Below are 24,891 nucleotides of genomic sequence, written 5' to 3' on the forward strand. Positions count from 1 at the left end.
AGCGTTTGTTATCCTAAGACGGAACTGACTCTCATGGTTGGATCATATCGTGGTCTAAACCAATCAGAGACAGAGATGGGGTGGGTCTTTGCCTCTGATTGGCTGTGGTCCAGATATTCCTGTAGCTCCGTGCTGTGTGATTGAAATTAGGACCTGAGGACCAGAGAGTCAGTTTAGCAGACCTGGGCATTGTATGTCCTGCGGGCCATAACTGGCCACAGGCTGTCTCAATCCGGACCACGTGAGGTAAATCAAAAATGTAAAATAAATAAATGTGTTGAGCGGTAGTATATGTAGTCCTGAAAGACTACAGTGATCAGGCGATTTACATATGTGCGCTTGCGCAACCTCACCGACAGGAGAGTTAGCTGTTGGTTAGCCCTCGAAAATGAAAAACTTTGCCACTGATTAACTTTTAACAAGACATGGACTTCTAAGTATCTGTGTACTGAGGTCAAAGTGAAAGCTGTGATGAAAAAAAACTAACGCAGACATAATAAGAACTTGACTGATTCAGTGGGCGCGGGCTGATGATTTGCTAGTTGAACTGCAGACCCTGATCATTACCTGTCAGCTGTCCTTCGCATATCCACCTCAGACATTCAGACAGATTTCGATGCACTTGTTAAAGCCCAGTGGATTTCTCTCACAGAACAAAATGAACTGAAAAAATGTATTGCTTTTTGTATAAAGTTGATCAATTCCACGTCTTTAACATACTGCAAAACAACCTTTCAGTGTTTGTGAAGATTAACTGGTTACAAATAAAATGAAACACTGTTGTTGTTGTTTATACTGTTTATTACTTCTATAATCTTTCCTATTTGACCTACACCAAAATCTAAAATATTTATATAAATATTTACAGAATATCCCTATTCTTCTGATAACCAGTAGCAGCTAATCAAAATATATACTTTACTGCTTTTTACAATGGGAGAAAATGAATAGTGAGCAAATTGATGAGGCCCTCCAACACATTTCAGGTTTCTCATGTGGCCCCTTGTAAAAATGAATTGCGGACCCCTGAGTTACGAAGCTGGGCCATGGAGCTAACCCATGGAGCTAGGATTTTGATGCTAGGGAGAGTGTGGCAAGATGATTTAGCCAAGGCCATAGGGCAAGAAGGCCAAATTACAGGTGTTGGCCATCTGAAGGGCATGGGACAGCAAGGTGGGACCCGCTATAAGACTTTGAGCCATGAAATGTTAGGTCTCAGTTCAGGGAAGCACTTTTAAACTGTAGCACTTTCTATTTTGAAATGTTTTATTTTGCTTAAAATGTTTTAGTTTGTTAGCTCAGTGAAGCACTTAAATGATTTTGTTATATATATATATATATATATCAAATAAAAAAAATATTTACCCACACCTTATTCTTGTTTAAGATCATTTACATAATATATATGAATGTATATGGAGCGTGATAAAAAGGTGACCTTGAAATTGTGGCGACGCAAGGAAAAATTTGGGTGCACCTAAATTCTGTGCTGGTGCACCTAAATAAAAAAGTTAGGCGAACCAGTGCAACCAAGGCAACAAGTTAGTCTGGAGCCCTGCACACACACACACAATAGGATGTTCCAGATTAGCAAGGCCTGTTGTCGCAAAGTAAGCTGTGGCACAGTCATTAATGAGGGCTTAGCTATAATTGTGAAGACTGTGCTTGTAACTGCATTGCAATGGCTTGACGAGTCTTGGCGTCAAGCAGAAGCAGAACAGCACTTTCCTCTCAACTACGAGATAACCCACGTGTTTCTGTTATCTTGTCAAGTCCTCATTTATTCTAGAAATGTCAGCCGATAGCAGGTGCAGAATGCAAACGATGATCCTAACACTACCTTCACAGAAACAGTCAATGCCTGCGAGGCCTGTGTTACACTATGCTGAACCACATTCATCATACTGATATTATTCATAGCCATAGGCTATTCATGTAAGGTTGACAGTTACTGTGGCATGTACTGCTAGAGAATGTGTGTGTGTGTAATGACTGGGCCCCCACCCCCTCTTTGTTCCTATGGTCCTGGGATCAGAACGTCTCCGGAGTTCCAGAAGCTGCTGGGCATTGCCATGGAGATGTTCCTGCTGTGCAGCGACGACCGCGAGTCGGACGTCCGTATGGTGGCCGACGAGTGCCTGAACAAAATCATCAAAGTGAGGACCCCGCCCCCAACCTCCGTGTCCGCTCGCTCCTCTTTAACCTCCTGTCTGTCAGTCAAACCGACAGAGAACCTGTCTTCCTTCATTTGTTTCTCTTTACTTTCTGGATGAAACCCAGCGATGTGGTAAATGTTCCGGTCGTTTCTCTCCCCTCCAGGCGTTGATGGACTCCAACCTTCCTCGGCTGCAGCTGGAACTGTACAAAGAGATTAAAAAGGTACACTGGCTGTTTTGTCAAATGAGAGAAAAATTGCCCCCAATTCTTGTCTGAAATTCCCTGCTTTCCTCCAGCTCAAGTTTGATTGACAGTGGTTTCACAAAATGAACCAAGGAGGAAGGCCCGCCTCGCTGAAGGCGGATGGGTGGAACATGATTGGCTGGAAAGTAGCTGCACGCTCCAAAAATGACAACTTAATGTTCCACTGGCACACAACTGTCAGAGGTTATCATTAGCTTACGCATCATGTTTATTGTTCACAAAACCTTTCATTTGTTCTCTTTCTTTTACTTATAAAAGACATACCTGTTGTACCCTTAAGACTGATGAGTTGGGGGCGATGGTATTGTGGGTACAAGGATGGTACAATAAATGATGGTTGTGAATATGGTATTGGTGGTGATGATGAAGGTGTGTGTGTGTGTGTGTGTGTGTGTGTGTGTGTGTGTGTGTAGAATGGTGCCTCCCGGAGCCTGAGGGCGGCCCTCTGGAGGTTCGCTGAGCTCGCTCACCTCATCAGGCCACAGAAATGCAGGTAGGACGTGCACACACACACACACACACACACACCTGGGAGAGCATTTCAGTTAAGTGTTCAGAGTTTGAATCTTCAGCTCTCATGCATCTAATATCTTGTTATTTTTGGTCTTTCAATCCCTCCCTCCCTCCCCAGACCCTACCTGGTGAACCTGTTGCCGTGTCTGACCAGGATCACCAAGCGGCAGGAGGAGACCGTGCAGGAGACGCTGGCGGCCGCCGTCCCCAAGATCCTGGGAGCCCTCGGCCACTTCGCCAACGACGGCGAGGTCAAGGTGCTGCTGAAGTCGTTGGTGGCCAACCTCAAGTCCAGCTCGCCCACCATCCGGCGCACGGCAGCCAGCTCTGCCGTCAGCGTGTGCCAGCACTCCCGCCGCGCCACCTACTTCTACACCTGGCTGCTCAATGTGCTGCTGGGTGAGACACACACCACACACTCACACATACTCCACGCAGATACACAGACGCACACACACAGCCCTTGGTTGACTGTAAAATACACACGCGAAACACGCACAAAAAGTGCATACACGTATACACTCACAGACACACACATCCACACACGCACACACACACACTGCTCGGCCTGTTGTCACAGTTGAGCACAAACTGCGTCCAGGCCTGCTGGTGCCTGTGGATGAGGAGCGGGCCAACCACGTGATCCTGGGGGTGCTGTTGACCCTGCGCTACCTGATGCCCCTGCTCCAGCAGCAGGTCAACACCAGCAGCCTCAAGGGCAGCTTCGGGCTCATGAGGAAGGAGGCCGACATCCAGCCCACACCAGAGCAGCTGCTGCAGGCAAGTGTGTGTGTCGTGTGTGTGTGTGTGTGTGTGTTTGCTTGCCAGGTGTTCAAGCAAGTATATAAGAACACGTATGTCTAGTCATTGGGATATTTGCCGTCTTGTATGCAACTGGTCCTGTGTGTCGCTAAGTGTGTGTGTGTGTGTGTGTGTGTGGCAGGTGTACGAGCTGACCCTCCACTACACACAGCACAGGGACCACAATGTGGTCACGGCCGCTCTGGAGCTGCTGCAGCAGGTGTTCAGGACCACGCCCCCCGAGCTCCTGCACATGCTCATCACGGCCGGCAGCATGCCGCACGCCAGCGTGTTCCGCCAGGACGCCGAGAGCCGCGGGCGCTCCGGGAGCATCCTCGAGTTCATCGGTAACCACCCTTTTCAAGTCCGGCTTTCGGAGCGTTGCCGTTGGTCACTGTAAGCTGGTTCGACAGGCCCGGTTTGCTGTTAGGTTTCTGATTGGTCTTTTGAATACTTCTCCCGTCCTATTAACTTTTCCTCATTCTCCGTTCCACTAACTGATTTCCTGGATCGTCCTGTGTGAATCTGGAGGGTTTCCCTCGGGTCTGTGGGGCTTCGCTGCTTTCTCCCCTCTTCACTTCCTGTTTCTATTTCCTGTTTCCTGTCGTGTCCAGCTGGGGGAGGGTCTTCCTGCAGTCCACTCGTCCTCAGGAAACAGAAAGGTGATTCTCTCTTTCTCTCTCTCTTTTTTCCCCTCTTTCCCTACTCATGTGGTCAGGTAATCACGTTTCTTTCAGTAGATTACAACAGAGTTGTACAACAGTGAGAAACCCTATGACCTTCCCTTCCCCCTTTTCCAGGCAAGCTGCTGTCAGGGGAGGAGGAGGGCTTAGAGGAGGACCCTGAGAGGGCGGAGGGCACGGCCGGAGCATTCTCAGGTTAGAGATGGGACACCCCCCCCCCGCCCAACTTAAAAACAAACCTTTACCACAGTTACTAAACCAGGCATGTTTATGTCGATTGTCGTTAACTGTGTGTTTCCGCCCCACAGCTGAGGGGACTGCCCAGGTAGACATCATCACGGAACAGCCGCGCTCCTCCCAGCATGCACTGCAGCCCGGCGACTCCGTCGACCTCAGCGCCTCCTCCGAGCAAGGGGGCGGGGCTCTGGGAGAGGGGGCGGAGACTCCGGAGTCGCCCAACGAGGAGGACATGCTGAGCCGGAGCTCCAGCGGCGGGGCCAACGCCACCCCGGAGACGGCCGACTACACCACGCCGGAGAACGCCACGCCCGACGGACCGCTGGACGCTCCGCTGGGTCCTAACGACCGCTCTCTCCCGCCCAGCGACTCCTCCCAGACCACCACAGAAGGACCCGACTCTGCCGTCACACCCTCCGATGTTGCAGAGCTGGTGAGAGTGTGTGGGTGTGTCGGTGCGAACGAGGATTTTGTAGAATGTACGGTACTGTGCCTAATACTTTTTTTTGGCACAGCACTGTACTTGATCAGTTGAACGAGTGAGCGATGCCGAGTCCTGTCAGTGGCCTTTACATGACACCTGAGGACAGGGCTGTAGTCTAGCCCTGTGGCATGAAGGTTATCAAGAGGGAGTCCTGCTGAGCACAGGGTTGTCCCAGTGCCACACCTCTTGGTGTTGGGTTCAGAGGCCATAGTTACTTGTCTCCATATCGGCCAGTTCTGGGTGGTTGAGTGTTCCTCACGTGCTCCTCATTGTGGAGCCAGCATGGCTGGATCAGCACGGCTGCTGTGGGCTCCATGACAGTAGTTTGGGGCTTGAGTCTGGGGTGTCGTCCGGTCCCAGTCGGAACTAACGTGGAGACAAACGTCCCGATTGGACGAAATCCTTTTTACTGTGGTCTGCCCCGACCTCCCCCCCCCCCCCCCCCCACCCCCCTTCTAACTCCCAGTTCCCTCCCCCTTCACGCGCTCCGTCGCAGTCTCGTTTGCCGTCGCCACGGGCGACCCTGCGGTCTCCGATCTCTCCTACTTCCACCGAGGGGCCGGACGACAGCGACAGCGACACGTCCTCAGCCGGCTCCTCCTCCTCCACGTCGGCCGTCTCCTCCTCCTCCTCCTCCTCCTGCTGCTCTGTCGTCTCCTCCTCCGCTAGCGGCAGCGACAAGGTCAGCTGATTGGATGTCTTTTTGTTTCTGTTTTGTTTTTCTCGGCGGGGGAGGGGTGGGGCTTGCCTGCCTGCGTGCTTTGCCATGAACCGCCCCCCCCCCAAACCCCCCCCACAATTTTTTTACCCCCGCTGTTTCGTTCGCCCGTCTGTCAGCTTGACCTTTGAACTGACCCGTGCACGTGACTGCCCCCGACCTTCTCGTAACGTCACCGATGCGAAGGTCTGTCAGCTAAACCTAACCCCCCCCCCCCCCCCCCGCCTCAGCCTGTCCGGGGGCAACAGAGATCTCTGTGGATCTCTGGAGATCAGGGATGATCGCAGGATCGCTCTCAACCCCTAAACATACTGCGGTCGACCCTCCCTCTCTCCTGACCAATCCCGTCTCCTCGTCCTTTGAACCCAGGGAACGAGGACAAGCATGGCGCTTGTTTATTGGTGCGCTTGACAGGCCGCTAAACCTACTTGGCTGGTACCCCGGACGTACCTGTCTGTCAGCCCCTCACCCGGCAGCATGGCCCCCCCCCGGGGAAGGGGAGTGGGAGCTGGCCAGGGTCATGTCTGGTGACACAGAGGAGAGACAGCCCTCTGATACTGAAGTGTCGGGCTGGGCTCCAGTCTCAGTCCGTACGGATGATCCCCTGCTGTTCATGCATATGCATATCGCTTCTTTGTGACAGTAGAGGTTTGAAGGTGGTGTGTGTGTGTGTGTGTGTGTGTGTGTGCGTGCCCTCCCCAGGTCCTGGATGGCAGTGAGAGCCAGTACTCAGGGATGCAGATTGGAACGCTGCAGGACGAGGAAGAGGAGGGGACCGGCCCTTCCTCCCTGGAGGAACACACACAGCCCTTCTCCCAGTCTGCCCTGGGTACGCCCCTCCCACCCCTTAACAACAACCAACGCTAAGAAGAAGTTGTTGTTGTTGTTGTTGTTGTTGTTGTGCTTTACTGTTGTCTTCCCCCCTCCCCCAGCTCTGAGTAAGCCCCACCTGCTGGAGGGCAGAGGTCACAACAGGCAGGCGTCTGACAGCAGCGTGGACCACTTCCCCCCCGCCGAGGAGGCGCTGGAGCCCGAGCCAGACCACAAGGTAGGTGCTCGCCCCATCGCACGCTCGCCCCATCGCACGCTTGCCCCATCGCACGCTCGCCCCATCGCGCGCTCACTCACTCTTTTGTCCGTGCCTCCTCCTTTCTCAGCCGTCGAGAATCAAGGGCCCCATTGGCCACTACACAGACCAGGGGGCGGAGCCACTGGTGCACTGCACTCGGCTGCTCGCCGCCTCCTTCCTCCTGACTGGACAGAAGAACGGTGAGGGAGCTCTGACCACCACCTCCGGTCCTGTGGACCGCCAGAGTGTGTGTGTGACCCGTGGATCTGACCTGTGTGTGTGTGTGTGTGTGACCCGTGGATCTGACCTGTGTGTGGTGTGTGACCCGTGGATCTGACCTGTGTGTGTGTGTGTGTGTTTGTGACCCGTGGATCTGACCTGTGTGTGGTGTGTGTGTGTGTGACCCGTGGATCTGACCTGTGTGTGGTGTGTGTGTGTGTGACCCGTGGATCTGACCTGTGTGTGGTGTGTGACCCGTGGATCTGACCTGTGTGTGGTGTGTGACCCGTGGATCTGACCTGTGTGTGTGTGTGTGTGTGACCCGTGGATCTGACCTGTGTGTGGTGTGTGTGTGTGTGACCCGTGGATCTGACCTGTGTGTGGTGTGTGTGTGTGTGTGTGACCCGTGGATCTGACCTGTGTGTGTGTGTGTGACCCGTGGATCTGACCTGTGTGTGGTGTGTGTGTGACCCGTGGATCTGACCTGTGTGTGGTGTGTGACCCGTGGATCTGACCTGTGTGTGTGTGTGTGTGTGTGTGTGTGTGACCCGTGGATCTGACCTGTGTGTGGTGTGTGTGTGTGTGACCCGTGGATCTGACCTGTGTGTGGTGTGTGTGTGTGTGTGACCCGTGGATCTGACCTGTGTGTGTGTGTGTGACCCGTGGATCTGACCTGTGTGTGTGTGTGTGTGTGACCCGTGGATCTGACCTGTGTGTGTGTGTGTGTGTGTGACCCGTGGATCTGACCTGTGTGTGGTGTGTGACCCGTGGATCTGACCTGTGTGTGTGTGTGTGACCCGTGGATCTGACCTGTGTGTGGTGTGTGTGTGTGTGTGACCCGTGGATCTGACCTGTGTGTGGTGTGTGACCCGTGGATCTGACCTGTGTGTGTGTGTGTGACCCGTGGATCTGACCTGTGTGTGGTGTGTGTGTGACCCGTGGATCTGACCTGTGTGTGGTGTGTGGTGTGTGACCCGTGGATCTGACCTGTGTGTGTGTGCTCCCGCAGGTCTAGTCCCAGACAAGGAGGTGCGTGTGAGTGTGAAGGCGCTGGCCGTCAGCTGCATGGGCGCGGCCGTGGCGCTGCACCCCGAGGCCTTCTTCAACACCCTGTACCTGGAGCCGCTGGACGGCACCCCTGTGGGGGGTGAGGACACACACACACACAGCATACACACACTCACGAACATCCCCAGATTCACTCACAAACATCGACACATGAATATGAACACCTAAATACAGACACACACACACATGTACATTTCATGCAGACAGATGAGGACCTACACCCCCCCTCTCACCCCTCGCTCTCCCCTGCTCCCCCCCTACAGAGCAGCAGTACATCAGTGACGTGCTGGGCCTGGGGGCCCACGGGGACCCCCAGATCCGAGGGGCCACCGCCATCCTGTGTGGGGCCCTCATCCAGGCAGCCCTCACCAAGACACGCTTCAACATCCACAGCTGGCTGGCCAGCGTACACAGCACAACTGGTGAGAGAGAGAGAGAGGGAGAGTGAGGGAGAGACAGACAGAGTGAGGGAGAGAGTGAGGGAGAGAGTGAGGGAGAGAGTGAGGGAGAGAGTGAGGGAGAGAGGGAGAGAGAGGGGGAGAGAGAGGGGGGAGAGAGAGGACATACAATGAGAGAATGTGTTTGGATGGTTGGGTGCCTTTGTAAAAAATGGAACTTTCCTTGAACGGCCGTTTTCTACTTGTTTCTTTTCTTCTTTGTCCTCATCCTCTCACCTCACCCCTCTGCTGTGTCGTCCAGGTAACCCTCTGTCCCTGGTGGACCTGGTGCCTGTGCTCCAGAAAACTCTGAAGGATGAGTCCTCCGTTACTTGCAAGATGGCCTGTTCTGCAGTCAGGGTAAGTTGTGTGTGTGTGTGTGTGTGTGTGTGTACACACACAAAAATATCTACAAGATTCTACAGTTGTAGTAGGTGTTGATACTGTTGTGTGTGTGTGTACTGTGTGTGTGTGTGTTTCAGCACTGCATCATGACCCTCTGCAGCAGCACTCTGAGTGAGCTGGGCCTGCAGCTGCTCATCGACCTCCTGACCCTGAAGGACTGCTCCTATTGGCTGGTCAGGACGGAACTCCTGGAGACCCTGGCGGAGATGGACTTCCGGTTAGCCAGCCCCCCGCCAACATGAAACATGAATGTTCTAGAACACTTTTGTGTCTTTTGTACATATACAGTATTAATTGAGAGATTAAGATTAGATTTATGGCAGTCTGGATTAAAAGGGGGAATCCCTTTTAATCCAGATCTGGGGGAATCCTCTATTTTCAGTTTTCTGACCTTTGGAATCAGTATTTTGCCCACTGTTAATATAAGGTAGTAAGAAGTTTGTCGTTCACAGGTTAGTGAATTTCCTGGAGAGGAAAACTGAGAAATTGCACAAAGGGGAGCATCACTACACTGGGGTGAGAACCTTGGAGAACGATAAATTGCAAAACCTTCACATTGTTGCAAATGTTTATTGTAGCAAATATGTAAACATGAATTCATGCACAGAAGATGTAAGAAATAAGGGATTGAATATGTTTTTATCTGCTGTTCAACCACCTCCCTCCGTCCCTCCACAGTGCCTGCGTCTGCAGGAGAGGGTGCTGAACGACGTGGTCATCCACCTGCTGGGGGATGACGACCCCAGGGTGCGACACGTGGCTGCCTCCACTGTCAGCAGGTAGCCCCCACCCCCTCCTCTCTCACACACTCACTCACACGCTCACTCACCCCCTCCTCTCTCACACACTCACTCACACGCTCACTCACCCCCTCCTCTCTCACACACGCACACTCACTCACTCACACACACACACACACACACACACACACACACACACACACACACACACACACACACACACACACTCTCACTCACTTTCTCTCTCTTGTGCCGTTTTATTGGGATAATTGATGTCAATGAGTTCTGCGCCCCCCCTCCTCCCCCCAGGTTGGTGTCCAGGCTGTTCTATGACTGTGACCAGGGCCAGACTGACCCTGTGGTGGCCATAGCCCGGGACCAGAGCAGCGTCTACCTCCAGCTGCTCATGCACGAGACCCAGCCCCCCTCCCAGTTCACCGTCAGCACCATCACCAGGTAGCACACACACACACTCACAAACACATTGGGCAAGGCACTTCACCCTACTTGCCTCGGGGAGAATGTCCCTGTACTTACTGTAAGTCGCTCTGGATAAGAGCGTCTGCTAAATGAGTAAATGTACACATGCTCACACACACACACACTCAGTCTGATGTGGTGTGCTGTGTGCTCCAGGACGTATCGAGGCTACAACCTGTCCCAGAGTGTGTCTGACGTGACGGTGGAGAACAACCTGTCCAGAGTCATCACCGCTGTGTCCCACGCCCTCACCTCCTCCTCCTCCAGGGCCCTGACTGTGAGCCCACACACACACACACACACACACAGCTGCTTCCCTTTCTCAGTTGAATTATATATGAATTCATATTTCTTGATTTCTTTAAATATTGTAATGAGGGGAATTGTGTGCGTGTGTGTCTTGTTTGTGTATGTGTGTAGTTTGGCTGCTGCGAGGCCTTGTGCCTGCTCACCTCCAACTTCCCAGCATGCAGCTGGAGCACGGGCTGGCACTGCGGCTACGTCAGCTCCTCCGTCAGCCACTCGTCACGCTCCAGCCTGAGCCGCAGCCGGGGCAGGGCGCTCAGGTACACACACACACGCTAATGCACGCAGAGACACACGCTCACATGTGAGACAGATCACGGGCTCAAGAACACTGAGAAACGCAGAAACACCATTTGGAGACGCTTTTAAATAGAACTTAAAATGACTCTTTCTCTCGGTCTCTCTGTCTATCCCTCCCTCCCTCCCCCAGCTTGTCCCAGCCAGGTGTGGGTAACGTGGTGGAGGAGGGCAGGAGGACCCTGACAGTGGGCATGGCCAACATGGTCCTCTCTCTCCTCTCCTCCGCCTGGTTCCCCCTCGACCTGTCGGCCCACCAGGACGCCATGCTGCTGGCCGGCAACCTGCTCGCAGGTAGACACGTGAGCACACACACACACACACACACACACACAGACAGATGCACACACATACATGCACACACCCACTCGCATACAGACATACTCACACACACACGCAGATTTTCACAAAGACAAAGAACATACACAAAACCCAAACACGCGCCCCAAACAAAAACAGCCTCCATCACAACATTGATCCAGCACCTGCCCTCCCCTCTCCAGCGGCCGCACCCAAGTGCATGCGCAGCCCCTGGGCCGGGGAGGAGGAGGGCAGCCCCGCCCCCGCTGCGCCCGGGAAGGTGGAGGAGCCCTGGGCGGCCCTGGGAGAGCGGCCCCTGGTGGCCCTGGTGGAGCACCTCTTCTCACACCTCCTCAAGATCCTCAACATCTGCGCCCACGTGCTGGACGACACGCCGCCGGGCCCCGCCGTCAAGGTAACCTGCTGGTTATGGGATGGATTTGAGCTTGGCATGCTTCGATAATGGTAACAATGTGTTAACATGGCGATATGTCGAGATAAGAGAGTGTCTGTGTGTGTGTGTGTGTACACAGGCCACCCTCCCCTCCTTGGCCAACACTCCGTCGCTCAGCCCCATCCGGCGGAAGGGCAAGGAGAAGGAGGCGTTGGAGCCCAGCTCCACGCCCATGAGCCCCAAGAAGGCCGGCGAGGTGGCGGGGGGGCGGGCGTCCGAAAGCTCCGCCTCCACCTCCGTCAACAAGTCCAGCACCCTGGGCAGCTTCTACCACCTGCCCCCCTACCTCAAGCTGTACGACGTGCTCAAGGCCACGCACGCCAACTACAAGGTGAGAACGCGCCTTGAACGCACACACACACGCACATGCAGAACTATATTGGTTCAATCTTCCCAAGAAGCTTGTTGTTGTTGAGATATGTTTTCTTTCAAATTGAAATCAGTACCGGGATTTGTTCTCATTTCAGTCAGAAAATGTTTGTTAAATGTTTGCTGGTTTCCCAGGTAACACTGGACCTTCACAGCACCAATGAGAAGTTTGGAGGGTTCCTGCGCTCCACGCTGGACGTCCTCTCCCAGCTCCTGGAGATGGCCACGCTGCACGACATCGGCAAGGTCTGAACCCTCACCCACACCCAGCATCATCACCAGTCACTTCACTGATGTTTTCTACTGATTAAAACAGAAAGCATTGATGAAAACGATTATCTGTGATGCTCAAGAAGTAAAGTAATGTTGCTTGTGTGTGTGTGTGTGTGTGTGTTGGGCCAGTGTGTGGAGGAGATCCTCAGCTACCTGAAGTCCTGTTTCTCCAGAGAACCTACCATGGCCACGGTGTGCGTGCAACAGGTAGGTACCAACTGTGTGCGTGTGTGTAAAGGAGTGCCCGCCTGCTAGCATGCATGTGTGTGTGTGTGTGTGGGGGGTGGCGTACCAGTGCCGCAGTACTGAGCAGTGTACTGTGGCCTCCATGACGCCACCTAGAGAGAGGCTGGTTCCTGCCGACAGGGTCTGTGAAGACTCAGGTTCCCCTGTGCGATGGTTCCATACACTGCTGCCTGGCCCCACTGCTGCCTGGCCCCACTGCTGCCTGGCCCCACTGCTGCCTGGCCCCACTGCTGCCTGGCCCCACTGCTGCCTGGCCCCACTGCTGCCTGGCCCCACTGCTGCCTGGCCCCACTGCTGCCGTGCAGGACGCTGCTCAGTGGGACATGTAGTCCCATTCTGACTGTTGCTTTAATTCTGTGTAGTCCAACTTGCTGTTAAAAAGTTATTTCAGATATAACACACTTATGTACCTCTGGCTGTCCCTTTATCTCTCTCTCTCTCTCTCTCTGGCTCTCTCTCTCTCTCTTGCTCTGTGTCTCTCTCTCTCTCTCTCTGGCTCTCTCTCTGTCCCTCTCTCTTTCTTCATCCCTTCTATCTCTCTTTCTCCCCCACCCCTTCTGTCTCTCCCCATGCCTTTTCTCTCTCTCTCTCCCTCACTCACTCCTCACCCCTCCTCTCTCTCCACAACCCCCCTCTAGTTGTTAAAGACTCTGTTTGGCACCAACCTGGCCTCCCAGTACGAGGGGGCCCTGAGTGGGCCGAGCCGCTCCCAGGGCCGGGCCCTGCGTCTGGGCTCGTCCAGCCTGCGCCCCGGCCTCTACCACTACTGTTTCATGGCCCCCTACACACACTTCACCCAGGCCCTGGCTGACGCCAGCCTCCGCAACATGGTCCAGGCTGAGCAGGAACAGGACGCCTCCGGGTGGGGGTTCTACACACGCCCACACACACACGCCTCACTCACTCACACGTACCCACACTTACACACTCACACAGAATATCCACCCTGCTCTCTACACCTGTATGGTTTGTTTTCCTGATGTTGGTGTGTCCCCTCTCCTCAGGTGGTTTGATGTGATGCAGAAGGTGTCCAACCAGCTCAAGTCCAGCATCACCAACGTCACTCGCCAGCGAGGAGACAAGGTACACACACACACACACACACACCCTCCTAATAACATAATATGCCTGGGTGTGAGAGGCCAGAAATGGATCAAAGAAAATGAAAGGGTCTGTGTGTGTGTGTCAATAACAAAATCATTTAAAAAAGCTTTCATTCCATTGTGTGTGTGTGTGTGTCCCAGAACGCCATCCACAACCACATCCGTCTGTTTGAGCCTCTGGTGATCAAGGCCCTGAAGCAGTACACCACCAGCACCTCAGTGGGCCTGCAGAGACAGGTGCTGGACCTGCTGGCTCAGCTGGTCCAGCTCAGGGTCAACTACTGCCTGCTGGACTCGGACCAGGTACGCTCACACACACACACACACACACACACACACACACACACACACACACGTGCAGTTGTACACGATACGGGCACTACCCCATAAACATCCACACAGGCTGGTGAACCCAGTGAGGTGTTGACCCTCGCTCTCTGTGTTTCAGGTGTTCATAGGCTTCGTCCTCAAGCAGTTTGAGTACATCGAGGTGGGCCAGTTCAGGTAGGGCCGGGCTGCCTGGGAGCTCTACATGCAGAAGCACACTAACCACAAAAGATACATAGACACCTTCTAGTTCTTCAGACTCTGTGTGTGTGCCCCCCCCCCCCCCTCCTCCAGAGACTCGGAGGCCATCGTCCCCAACATCTTCTTCTTCCTGGTGCTGCTGTCGTACGAGCGCTACCACTCCAAGCAGATCATCAGCATTCCCAAGATCATCCAGCTGTGCGACGGCATCATGGCCAGCGGGCGCAAGGCCGTCACACACGGTGAGGACGCTCTCTCCCTCTCACACACACACACACACACACACTCTAACCATAAGAACCAGACTCACCTTCCGCTGTATCTCACTGTGTGTGTGTGTGTGTGTGTGTGTGTGTGTGTGTGTGTGGTGTAGCCATCCCCGCTCTCCAGCCTATCGTCCATGACCTGTTTGTGCTGAGGGGCTCCAACAAGGCAGACGCTGGGAAGGAGCTGGAGACTCAGAAGGAGGTGGTGGTGTCCATGCTGCTGCGCCTCATCCAGCACCACCAGGTTAGCACACACACACACTCTGGACAAACACACACAGTCTCACATGCACACACACTAGCACATACACACACGAGTCCGCCGGCAGAGTCTACTGTTACCGAGGCTGTGGTGTGTGTGTGTGTGTGCAGGTGCTGGAGATGTTCATCCTGGTCCTGCAGCAGTGCCACAAGGAGAACGAGGACAAGTGGAAGAGACTCTCCCGCCAGATCGCTGACGTCATACTCCCCATGATCGGCAAGCAGCAGGTGCGTGTTTTTTTGCGTGTGAAAACTTGTAGCAGAAGCTGTTCAAAATTGGATGTAGACTCTAATTAGTTTTGTGTGTGTGTGTGTGTGTTGCGTCTCCAGATGCACCTGGACTCCCCGGAGGCTCTGGGGGTGTTGAACACCCTGTTTGAGACGGTGGCCCCCTCCTCTCTGAGGCCCGTAGACATGCTGCTGAAGAGCATGTTCACCACCCCCGCCACCATGGTGACACACACACTCTCTCTCTCTTAGTCCTCTTCATCATGTCTTTCTATGGCAAAGAAGCCTTACCTCTCTCTCTCTCTCTCTCTCTCTCTCTCTCTCTCTATCTCTCTCCCCCCCTCCCCCAGGCCTCTGTTGGTACGGTCCAGCTGTGGGTGTCTGGCATCCTGGCCATCCTGAGGGTCCTGGTCTCCCAGTCCACGGAGGACATCGTCCTGTCCCGCGTCCATGAGCTCTCTCTCTCCCCCAGCCTGCTGTCCTGCCCCGCCATCCGCCACCTGCACCTGGACGGCCCCGCCCCCCCGCCGCCCGGCCCCGCCCCCTCCGGCGGCCCGGAGGCCAACGTGGAGACGCAGAGGGCGGCGCCGGAGGAGACCTTTGCCAGGTGAGCCCCGCCCATCTCTGGGGTTGTGTTCACAAGAGTTTCGAAAGCTGTTAAACCCCCCGTCCGCCCGTTGCTCACCGAACCTTCTCTACCGTCTGTCTTTTTTAATCTCCTGATTCCTCTACCTTCCTTAACATGTATTTAACCCCCCCCCCCCCCCCCCCAGGTTCCTGCTCCAGCTGGTGGGGGTTCTGCTGGAGGACATCTCGTCCAGGCAGGTGAAGGTGGACATGACGGAGCAGCAGCACACCTTCTACTGCCAGCAGCTGGGCACCCTGCTCATGTGCCTCATCCACATCTTCAAGAGCGGTGAGCACACACACACACACACACACACTCCTGCAACCCACGCACACATTACGTTGGACCATCAATCCACTGTCTCCTTCCTCCCTTCCTCCTCCTCCCTTCCTCCTCCTCCCACGCTCCCTCAGGAATGTTCCGGAGGATCACGGCGGCGGCGACCCGCCTCCTGAAGGGGGAGGGGGGGGCGGCGGCTGCGGGGGGCGGGGCCAGCGACGGGGGCGAGTTCTACCCCCTGGAGGGTCTGAACGCCATGGTGCAGTGTCTGACCACCACACACCCCTCACTGGTGCTGCTGTGGTGCCAGGTGCTGCTCATCATCCACTACACCAACTACTCCTGGTGGGCCGAGGTGCACCAGACGCCCAGGTACAGACACACACACACACACACACTAAGGTAAACTCACTCCTGTGTTCTCAGCAGAGCTTTCAACTATGCACCCTCCCTCCCTCCCTCCCTCCCTCCCTCCCTCCCTCCCTCCCTCCCTCCCTCCCTCCCTCCCTCCCTCCCTCCCTCCCTCCCTCCCTCCCTCCCTCCCTCCCTCCCTCCCTCCCTCCCTCCCTCCAGGGGCCACAGCCTGTCCTCCTCCAAGCTGCTGAGCCCCCACTCCTCCAGCGAGGGGGAGGAGGAGAAGCCGGAGGCGCGGCTGGCCATGGTCAACCGGGAGATCGTCCGGCGGGGCGCGCTCATCCTCTTCTGTGACTACGTGGTGAGAGCTTGCTGCTGCCTGCAGGGGCTCCAGCCAGGCATGAGGACACTGGACCTGCTTAGGCTCACTGTGGAACGTTTGTTGTTGTGGATGTACAGAAGTCTTTGAGCTCATTGGAAGTCTTTAATTTGTTTCCGTATCGTCTCCTTTGATCTGAACTGTCCAACGCTCCCAAACGGGCCTTTTCGTCCCCCCCCCCCCGCAGTGTCAGAACCTCCACGACTCGGAGCACCTGACCTGGCTGATGGTGAACCACGTGCGCGACCTCATCAACCTGTCCCACGAGCCGCCGGTGCAGGACTTCATCAGCGCCGTGCACCGCAACTCGGCCGCCAGCGGCCTCTTCATCCAGGCCATCCACTCCCGCTGCGACAACCTCGCCACGGTGAGGGTCGCCCGGCGACCCGAGAGGGTGAAGCCCATCGCGGCCGTGTGGCCATCGCCCCTCCTGCTGCTCCTCTGACCCCGCTCCCACAATCAAATACAAGATGTTTTGGATCTGTGTTTCACCATTTCCTTGTCCCCTCCATCCTCCTCCTGTTCCTCTCCTACCCCCCTCTCCTCCTCCTGTTCCTCTCCTACCCCCCTCTCCTCCTCCTGTTCCTCTCCTACCCCCCTCTCCTCCTCCTGTTCCTCTCCTACCCCCCTCTCCTCCTCCTGTTCCTCTCCTACCCCCCTCTCCTCCTGTTCCTCTCCTACCCCCCTCTCCTCCTCCTGTTCCTCTCCTACCCCCCTCTCCTCCTCCTGTTCCTCTCCTACCCCCCTCTCCTCCTGTTCCTCTCCTACCCCCCCTCTCCTCCTCCTGTTCCTCTCCTACCCCCCTCTCCTCCTCCTGTTCCTCTCCTACCCCCCTCTCCTCCTCCTGTTCCTCTCCTACCCCCCTCTCCTCCTCCTGTTCCTCTCCTACCCCCCTCTCCTCCTCCTGTTCCTCTCCTACCCCCCTCTCCTCCTCCTGTTCCTCTCCTACCCCCCTCTCCTCCTCCTGTTCCTCTCCTACCCCCCTCTCCTCCTCCTGTTCCTCTCCTACCCCCCTCTCCTCCTCCTGTTCCTCTCCTACCCCCTCTCCTCCTCCTGTTCCTCTCCTACCCCCCCTCTCCTCCTCCTGTTCCTCTCCTACCCCCCTCTCCTCCTCCTGTTCCTCTCCTACCCCCCTCTCCTCCTCCTGTTCCTCTCCTACCCCCCTCTCCTCCTCCTGTTCCTCTCCCCCTCAGCCCACCATGTTGAGGAAGACCCTGCAGTGTCTGGAGGGCATCCACCTGAGCCAGTCTGGCTCTCTGCTCATGCTGTACGTGGACAAGCTGCTCAGCACGCCCTTCAGGGTGCTGGCGCGCATGGTGGACACGCTGGCCTGCCGCCGCGTGGAGATGCTGCTGGCCGAGACGCTGCAGGTGGGCCACGCTGGGGGGGGGGGGGGGGGGGGGGGGGGAGAGTACAGCTGCCGGGGGGTCTCGGGGGGGGTGTGTGTGTGGATGAAAAGGATTTCCATGTTGTAAAGGGAGTTTGAAGCTACAGTTGAGGTTTCAGTTGAAGTTTGGACCTTTTTGGGTTGTTAGCTGGTACTGAGCCTTGTGTGTGTCTCCAGAACAGCGTAGCTCAGCTTCCTGTAGAGGAACTGGACCGTCTCCAGGAGTACCTTCAGACCAGCGGACTGGCTCAGAGGTAACACTGCTCTCAATAATGTTACTAATACTCTGAGCACCACTACTAGAGGGAACAGGATGAGCTATTCATTGATTGTGTCATTTGATTTGTGATGGTGTCCTTTTTTTCCTCCTTCCTGTTCCAGGCATCAGAGGTTCTATTCCCTGCTGGACAGGTTCCGAGCCACCGTTGCCGAGGAAACGAGCAGCCCCGCCCCTCCCGTGACATCACACCCCCTGGATGGGGACCCGCCCCCTGCCCCAGAGTTGGTCATTGCTGACAAGGTCAGAGTACTGGTTGTGTTTGTGTGTCTTCATGTGTGCGGGTGTGTGTGCGCGTGCGTGTTAATGTAACCATTGCATTCGTTCAGGAATGGTACGTGTCTTTGGTGAAGTCACAGTGCTGTCTCCGTGGCGACGGAGCTCTCACGGAGACCACGGAACTCCTGACCAAACTACCTCCCACTGACCTGTCCAGCATCATGAGCTGCAAGGTAACACACACACACACACACACACAGACACACACACACACAGAAACCTCCTCTAGGTAACACATGGAGCCCCTTACCCACCCTCTTCCTCTCTCCCTCTCAGGAGTTCAACCTGAGTCTCCTCTGCCCCTGTCTGAGTATGGGGCTGCAGAGGTTGACCAGGGGTCAAGGGTCGTTGCTGCTGGAGACGGCCCTACAGGTGACCCTGGAGCAGCTGGGCAGTGTCACGCAGCAACTTCCTGTCCCTCACCAGTCCTTCCTGCCGCCCTCTGAACCCTCACCCTACTGGGACAAGCTGGCTGAAGTCTATGGTGAGAAACCGTGTGTGTTCTCATTCTCCAACACCTCTGAATGACCTTTTTAGGGTCATTTGATTGTCTAATCTCTCTTTCTCTCTCCCCCTCCATCTCTCCCTCTCTCGGTTTCTCCATCTTTCTCCCTATCTCTCTCTCTCTCTACCCCCCTCTCTCTCTCTACCACTCTCTCTCTCTCTCTCTACCCCCCTCCCTCCCTCTCTCTCTCTACCCCCCTCTCTCTCTCCCTCCCCCTCTCTCTCTCTCTACCCCCCTCTCTCTCTCTCCTCTCTCCAGGAGAGGCAGGTTTCTGCCCCAGGGTTCTGTCTCTGTGCCGCGCCCTGTCCCAGTACCTGCTGTGTGTGTCCCAGCTGCCTTCCTCGTTCCACATCCCGTCGGACAAGGAGCACCTCATCACCTCCTTCACTTGCCTGGTCACCGAGGTGAGGCCCCGGTGACCCCTCACCCTGGTGACCCCTCACGTCGGTGACCCCTGACCTCAGCTCCCCTCACCCCGACACGGGCGCACGCTGGCGTTGGCTTGCGCGGTTTTCTAACCTCCCATGTTTCATTGGCCTTCCCTTCCTTGTATGTCCTCCCTCCCTCCCCAACCTCCTCCTTCCTTCTCTCCCCCTTTCCGTAACCCGTCCCCCCTCCCTCCATGACTTGTCCCTCCCTGACCCCCTCTCTCCCCCTGTCCCTGACCCCTCCTCTGTCCCCCGGTCCCTCCCCCCTCCCTCCCTGACGCCCTCCTCTCTCCCCCGGTCCCTCCCCCCTCCTCCAGGTGGTGGCGTGGCGTCTGCTCCAGGACCAGGTGCCTCTGAGCGTGGACCTCCAGGGGGCCCTGTCCTGCCTGTGCCTGGCCCTGCAGCAGCCCTGCATCTGGAGCCGCCTGGCCTCGGCCGCCTACACCACACACACCTGCTCCCTGGTGCACTGCCTCCGGCTCCTCATCACCGCAGGTGGGCATTTGTGTGCGTGTGTGTTCAGGGGAGGTGGGCGTTTGTGTGTGTGTTCAGGGGAGGTGGGCGTTTGTGTGTGTGTTCAGGGGAGGTGGGCGTTTGTGTGTGTGTTCAGGGGAGGTGGGCGTTTGTGTGTGTTCAGGGGAGGTGGGCGTTTGTGTGTGTGTGTGTGTTCAGGGGAGGTGGGCGTTTGTGTGTAGGTGCTTACGATGGGTCACTGGGGGGTTTCTGTGTAAGTATGTGTATGTTTGGGAGCGTTTGCGTGTGAGAAACCTAAACTTTGCCTGTGTGTGTGTGTGTGTGTGTCTCCAGTGGCGGTGGGTCCAGGAGACCAGCTGCTGCGCCCAGAGAGGAAGATAGACAAGGGTCGAGACTCAGACTCTGACCAGGTCGACTCTCCACACCTCGACAGTGAGTATCACCACCTCACACACACACACACACACACACAAAGAAATGTTATGACTTGATGACACCAAATGTGTGTGTGTGTTTTCCAGACGTGTGTGAGCGCCGTGCGTGTGAGACCATGGCAGAGCTGGTGGAGGGGCTCCAGAGCGTCCTGGCACTTGGTCACCATAGGAACAGCTCCATCCCTGCCTTCCTCACCCCGACACTACGCAACATTGTCATCAGTCTGTCCAGACTGCCCTTGGTCAACAGCTACACACGAGTGCCCCCACTGGTCAGTGTGTGTGTGGTGTGGGGTGTGTGTGTGGGTGAACGTTTGCGCATGTTTGCATACCCAACTTCTACGTGTGTGTCTGTATGCTTATAAAATGTGTGTGTGTGTTTAGTACTTACGTGACTGTGTGCCTTTGTACATGTATGCATAACTAACGTCTCTCTGTGTGTGTGTGTGTGTGTGTGTGTGTACATCACGTGTGTGTGTGTGTGTGTGTAGGTGTGGAAGCTGGGCTGGTCCCCTCGGCCAGGTGGAGAGTTTGGCACAGCCCTCCCTGAGATCCCTGTGGAGTTCCTTCAGGAGAAGGATGTCTTCAGAGAGTTCCTCTACCGCATCAACACACTGGGTGAGAGGGTACACTCACACACTCACACACACACACACACACAGGATGTCGTTTCCTCAAGCAATACAGTCTTCGGCCGCCGTACAGAAGTATTTTCTTATGTCTTCAAACATTTCCAACCCAACATGTCCGATGCGTGGTTCTCAGCGCTGGTCCTCAGGAACCCCCTGACCTGCATGTTCTAGATGTTTCCAAACACACCCGATTCAAATGAATGCTTGTTATCAGGCTTCCGCAGAGCTTGATAACAACCCATTCATCAGGTGTGTCATCTAAAATAGTACCCAAATACTTACACTGCTCCACACTCTCAGCGCCCATTCCGTTTATCATTTCTTGGTGAGGTGCTCTGTATAGAGAAGTCTTGCAGATTTTTCTTCCCATGTTGCTGTGACCGCGTTGTGACCGCGCTGTGACCGCGCTGTGACCGTATTGTAGGCTGGAGCAGCAGAACCCAGTTTGAGGAGACGTGGGCCACTTTGCTGGGGGTGCTGGTCACCCAACCGCTCCCTATGGACCAGGAGGAGGAGACCCAGCAGGAGGTACACACACACACACACACACACACACACACGTACTTACAGGGTTAGGTTTTTCACCTTAAAGTGTGAATACACACGCGTTAAGTGGACCACCTGCGGTTGTGTGTGTGTGTGCGTCTAACCCTAACCCCTCCCCCAGGAGGATCTGGAGAGGACTCAGATCAACGTGCTGGCCGTCCAGGCCATCAGCTCCCTGGTGCTGAGCGCCATGACCCTGCCCACCGCTGGCAACCCTGCCGTCAGCTGTCTGGAGCAGCAGCCACGCAACAAGAGCCTGAAGGCTCTCGACACTCGGTACACACACACACACACACACACTGATCACTCACATTGTGTCAAATAATCCTATCAACACTACATGAATGATATTTGTGTACTCACTCACTCACACATACAGACACCCAGGTATAGGATTGTAATATACAGACACTGTTTGAATGGTGTTTGTGCACACACACACACACACACACCCGCATGGCTGATGTGTTAACTCGTCCTGCACGTCCCTCAGGTTTGGCCGGAAGCTGTCTGTGATCCGAGGGGAGGTGGAGAGAGAGATCCAGGCTCTGGTGTCCAAGAGAGACAATGTCCACACTCACCACCCCTACCACGCCTGGGACCCCGTACCCTCGCTGTCTGCTGCCTCCGCAGGTCAAACACACACACACACACGCACACAGACATACTGTCATCGCAACAGGTGTGTTGCCTTCCACATACTTCCTGGACAGAAATACTGGCTGTTTATATTTACACGTTCAATATTGTGTGTGTGTGTGTGTGTGCGTGTGCATCTTTCAGCAGGCACCCTGATCAGCCACGAGAAGCTGCTGCTCCAGATCAACACAGAGAGGGAGCTGGGCAACATGGACTACAAGCTGGGCCAGGTGTCCATCCACTCTGTGTGGCTGGGCAACAACATCACCCCCCTGAGGGAGGAGGAGTGGGGCGAGGACGAGGAGGACGAGACCGACGCCCCAGCCCCCACCTCACCACCCACCTCCCCCATCAACTCCAGGTCTCACACACACACACTCACTACCTCACCACCCACCTCCCCCATCAACTCCAGGTCTCACACACAAGTGCAGCCGTTCACCCTAAGGGAGCACATGCTTGTAGGTGTCCATAACACCTTCTTAACCCCCCTCCCTCCACATCTCTCCAAACAGGAAGCACCGAGCAGGGGTGGACATCCACTCGTGCTCCCAGTTCCTGTTGGAGCTCTACAGCCAGTGGGTCCTCCCCGGTTCCCCTAGCAACAGGAGGACCCCCGTGGTGCTGATCAGCGAGGTGGTCCGCTCGGTGAGGATGGACACACACACACATTCAGTTGTGTTCATTCACAAAATGTCAGTCAGGGAAATAACCATTATTACGCCATGTAGTTTGTAATATGACAGGTAACATCCCTATGCTGTTTCATCCTTTCAAACTGACAGGAGGAATAGAAGTACACCGATATAGTGAGAGAAAGAGAAATGACCGGTAGTCTTTACCCTGGTCACGCTTCCTCTCATTCAGATGCACGTCCATTTACAGTCTCTCTCTCTCTCCATCTCTTTTTGTCTCCCTGTCTTTCCATCTCTCTTACCATCTCTTTCCTCTCCATCTCTGTCTACTCCCTTGCTCTTTTTCTCTCCCTTTCTATATCTCCATCTCTCCCCCCCCCCTTCTCTCCCTGTCTCTCTGCCCCCCCCCCCCCCCCCCCCTCTCCAGTTGTTAGCTGTGTCCGACCTGTTCACAGAGAGGAACCAGTTTGACATGATGTTCTCCACCCTGATGGAGCTGCAGAAGGTGCATCCCCCTGAGGACGAGATCCTCAACCAGTACCTGGTGCCGGCCATCTGCAAGGCTGCTGCCGTACTTGGGATGGTGAGGAGCGTGTGAGCGTGTGTGTGTGTGTGTGTGTAGGCAAACCGGTTATCTAAACAAACGCACGCATCGAGATTGAGCTTGCACTGTTGCTTTCTATCATTGTCCCTGTACTTTGTGTATTTTGTCAATCATTCATCCCTACGTCAATCCATTTAATTAATTCACTAATCCCCCCCCCCTCCAGGACAAGGCGATAGCGGAGCCCGTGTGCCGCCTGCTGGAGACCACCCTCCGCAGCACCCACCTCCCCAGCCGCATGGGTGCTCTCCACGGCGTGCTGTACGTGCTGGAGTGTGACCTGCTGGACGACACGGCCAAGCAGCTGATCCCCGCCGTGTCCGAGTACCTGCTGTCCAACCTCCGCGCCATCGCACAGTGAGGGCGCACACACACACACACACACTGTACAAGCAGCTCCACACACTCCGGTGGCAGGGATGCTAATTGGTGTCCTGCCATGGGAGTGGAGGTGGATGATGAGAAGGCTCATGCTGAGAACACACACACAGACACACACACACACTGTATATGACCTTCTGTTGTCTCTGTTAGTCCTTAAATACATGGAAATGCCATCTTCTGTGTCTGGCTGTGAACAGTCAGATATGGCTGTCCTTTCATCTGGCTACGTTATACAACCATTAGGGATTCAGTGCAAAGTTCAGCCTCATTAATAAGACGAGCCCAACACGAGTCTGGAGATCAAGGACCACTAGATGGCACTACCTGCTTGCCTTCCCACATATTCCACATATCTTCTCCCTCGGGTAGCTGTGTGTCTCAGCCAGTGTGTGTTTAGTGTAAGTAATGTGTGTGTGTGTGTGTCGACAGCTGTGTGAACCTGCATAACCAGCAGCACGTGTTGGTGATGTGTGCCGTGGCCTTCTACATGATGGAGAACTACCCTCTGGATGTGGGAGCCGACTTCACCGCCGGAGTCATCCAGGTCAGCGCCGAGTGTGTGTAGACGTGTGTGTGTGTGTCCGTCTCCCTTTCTCTATTCCTTCCATTCTTTCCTCTCCACTGGCTGGCTCCTTCCTTATCCTTTATGTCATGTTTATCTCCTGCCTCCCTCCCTGTCTTCCTTTTTCTCCCTCCAACCCCACCCACCATGTCCATTCACTTCCACATTACCTCACGAGATTGATGTTCCGTCGTGTTCCCCCCCCCCCCCCCAGACGTGCGCCGTGATGGTGTCGTCCAGCGAGGAGTCCACCCCGTCGGTCATCTACCACTGCGTCCTGAGGGGTCTGGAGCGCCTGCTGCTGTCGGAGCAGCTGTCCCGGCTGGACAGCGAGGCGCTGGTCAAGCTCAGCGTGGAGCGCGTCAACATGCCCAGCCCCCATAGGGCCATGGCCGCGCTGGGGCTCATGCTCACCTGCATGTACACCGGTAAGACTCCCTGCTGGCGACACCGAGCACTTCCTGTTTCGGTTTACGAAGGCTTAAAGCTGCAGTTCTTCAATGGCATGAACGCCTACTGTTCTTGATACTAACGCTAGCTAACTAGCTTACCTGCATGT

General features: G+C 55.3%; 1 protein-coding gene and 1 non-coding gene across 6 annotated transcripts in view; both read left to right on the forward strand.

Annotated features, from left to right (window-relative positions):
• The window catches only part of htt (huntingtin), a 30,721-nt gene that overhangs the window by 1,915 nt on the left and 3,915 nt on the right, over positions 1-24,891 (forward strand). For 2 of the 5 annotated variants that reach the window (XM_067249700.1, XM_067249701.1), the window contains exons 3-60: positions 2,036-2,156; positions 2,320-2,379; positions 2,835-2,914; positions 3,053-3,333; positions 3,536-3,714; positions 3,878-4,082; positions 4,350-4,397; positions 4,536-4,613; positions 4,727-5,088; positions 6,560-6,686; positions 6,790-6,905; positions 7,015-7,126; positions 8,155-8,292; positions 8,477-8,635; positions 8,913-9,010; positions 9,133-9,272; positions 9,508-9,571; positions 9,734-9,834; positions 10,105-10,251; positions 10,432-10,552; positions 10,696-10,841; positions 11,012-11,172; positions 11,382-11,593; positions 11,712-11,963; positions 12,137-12,247; positions 12,404-12,481; positions 13,159-13,382; positions 13,525-13,603; positions 13,765-13,926; positions 14,072-14,127; positions 14,245-14,393; positions 14,525-14,661; positions 14,790-14,906; positions 15,009-15,131; positions 15,257-15,513; positions 15,680-15,822; positions 15,948-16,185; positions 16,387-16,528; positions 16,734-16,913; positions 17,740-17,916; positions 18,111-18,187; positions 18,315-18,453; positions 18,540-18,662; positions 18,766-18,973; positions 19,253-19,398; positions 19,740-19,917; positions 20,230-20,328; positions 20,418-20,602; positions 20,822-20,948; positions 21,387-21,490; positions 21,630-21,784; positions 22,002-22,141; positions 22,295-22,508; positions 22,663-22,795; positions 23,210-23,365; positions 23,553-23,743; positions 24,200-24,314; positions 24,547-24,760. In XM_067249700.1, the coding sequence (XP_067105801.1) occupies positions 2,036-2,156; positions 2,320-2,379; positions 2,835-2,914; positions 3,053-3,333; positions 3,536-3,714; positions 3,878-4,082; positions 4,350-4,397; positions 4,536-4,613; positions 4,727-5,088; positions 6,560-6,686; positions 6,790-6,905; positions 7,015-7,126; positions 8,155-8,292; positions 8,477-8,635; positions 8,913-9,010; positions 9,133-9,272; positions 9,508-9,571; positions 9,734-9,834; positions 10,105-10,251; positions 10,432-10,552; positions 10,696-10,841; positions 11,012-11,172; positions 11,382-11,593; positions 11,712-11,963; positions 12,137-12,247; positions 12,404-12,481; positions 13,159-13,382; positions 13,525-13,603; positions 13,765-13,926; positions 14,072-14,127; positions 14,245-14,393; positions 14,525-14,661; positions 14,790-14,906; positions 15,009-15,131; positions 15,257-15,513; positions 15,680-15,822; positions 15,948-16,185; positions 16,387-16,528; positions 16,734-16,913; positions 17,740-17,916; positions 18,111-18,187; positions 18,315-18,453; positions 18,540-18,662; positions 18,766-18,973; positions 19,253-19,398; positions 19,740-19,917; positions 20,230-20,328; positions 20,418-20,602; positions 20,822-20,948; positions 21,387-21,490; positions 21,630-21,784; positions 22,002-22,141; positions 22,295-22,508; positions 22,663-22,795; positions 23,210-23,365; positions 23,553-23,743; positions 24,200-24,314; positions 24,547-24,760 (8,585 nt within the window). Of the gene's footprint in view, positions 1-2,035; positions 2,157-2,319; positions 2,380-2,834; positions 2,915-3,052; positions 3,334-3,535; positions 3,715-3,877; positions 4,083-4,349; positions 4,398-4,535; positions 4,614-4,726; positions 5,089-5,635; positions 5,822-6,559; positions 6,687-6,789; positions 6,906-7,014; positions 7,127-8,154; positions 8,293-8,476; positions 8,636-8,912; positions 9,011-9,132; positions 9,273-9,507; positions 9,572-9,733; positions 9,835-10,104; positions 10,252-10,431; positions 10,553-10,695; positions 10,842-11,011; positions 11,173-11,381; positions 11,594-11,711; positions 11,964-12,136; positions 12,248-12,403; positions 12,482-13,158; positions 13,383-13,524; positions 13,604-13,764; positions 13,927-14,071; positions 14,128-14,244; positions 14,394-14,524; positions 14,662-14,789; positions 14,907-15,008; positions 15,132-15,256; positions 15,514-15,679; positions 15,823-15,947; positions 16,186-16,386; positions 16,529-16,733; positions 16,914-17,739; positions 17,917-18,110; positions 18,188-18,314; positions 18,454-18,539; positions 18,663-18,765; positions 18,974-19,252; positions 19,399-19,739; positions 19,918-20,229; positions 20,329-20,417; positions 20,603-20,821; positions 20,949-21,386; positions 21,491-21,629; positions 21,785-22,001; positions 22,142-22,291; positions 22,509-22,662; positions 22,796-23,209; positions 23,366-23,552; positions 23,744-24,199; positions 24,315-24,546; positions 24,761-24,891 lie in introns of all 5 variants that reach the window. The other 3 variants (XM_067249698.1, XM_067249699.1, XM_067249702.1) reach the window with 3 other exon arrangements.
• On the forward strand, positions 12,558-12,685 carry LOC136957073 (small Cajal body-specific RNA 14). The gene has a single exon (XR_010878276.1). It is a non-coding gene; the product is annotated as a small Cajal body-specific RNA 14 (non-coding RNA).

This window comes from Osmerus mordax, chromosome 14, assembly GCF_038355195.1.
Source record: "Osmerus mordax isolate fOsmMor3 chromosome 14, fOsmMor3.pri, whole genome shotgun sequence".
Classification (NCBI taxonomy): Eukaryota; Metazoa; Chordata; class Actinopteri; order Osmeriformes; family Osmeridae; genus Osmerus; species Osmerus mordax.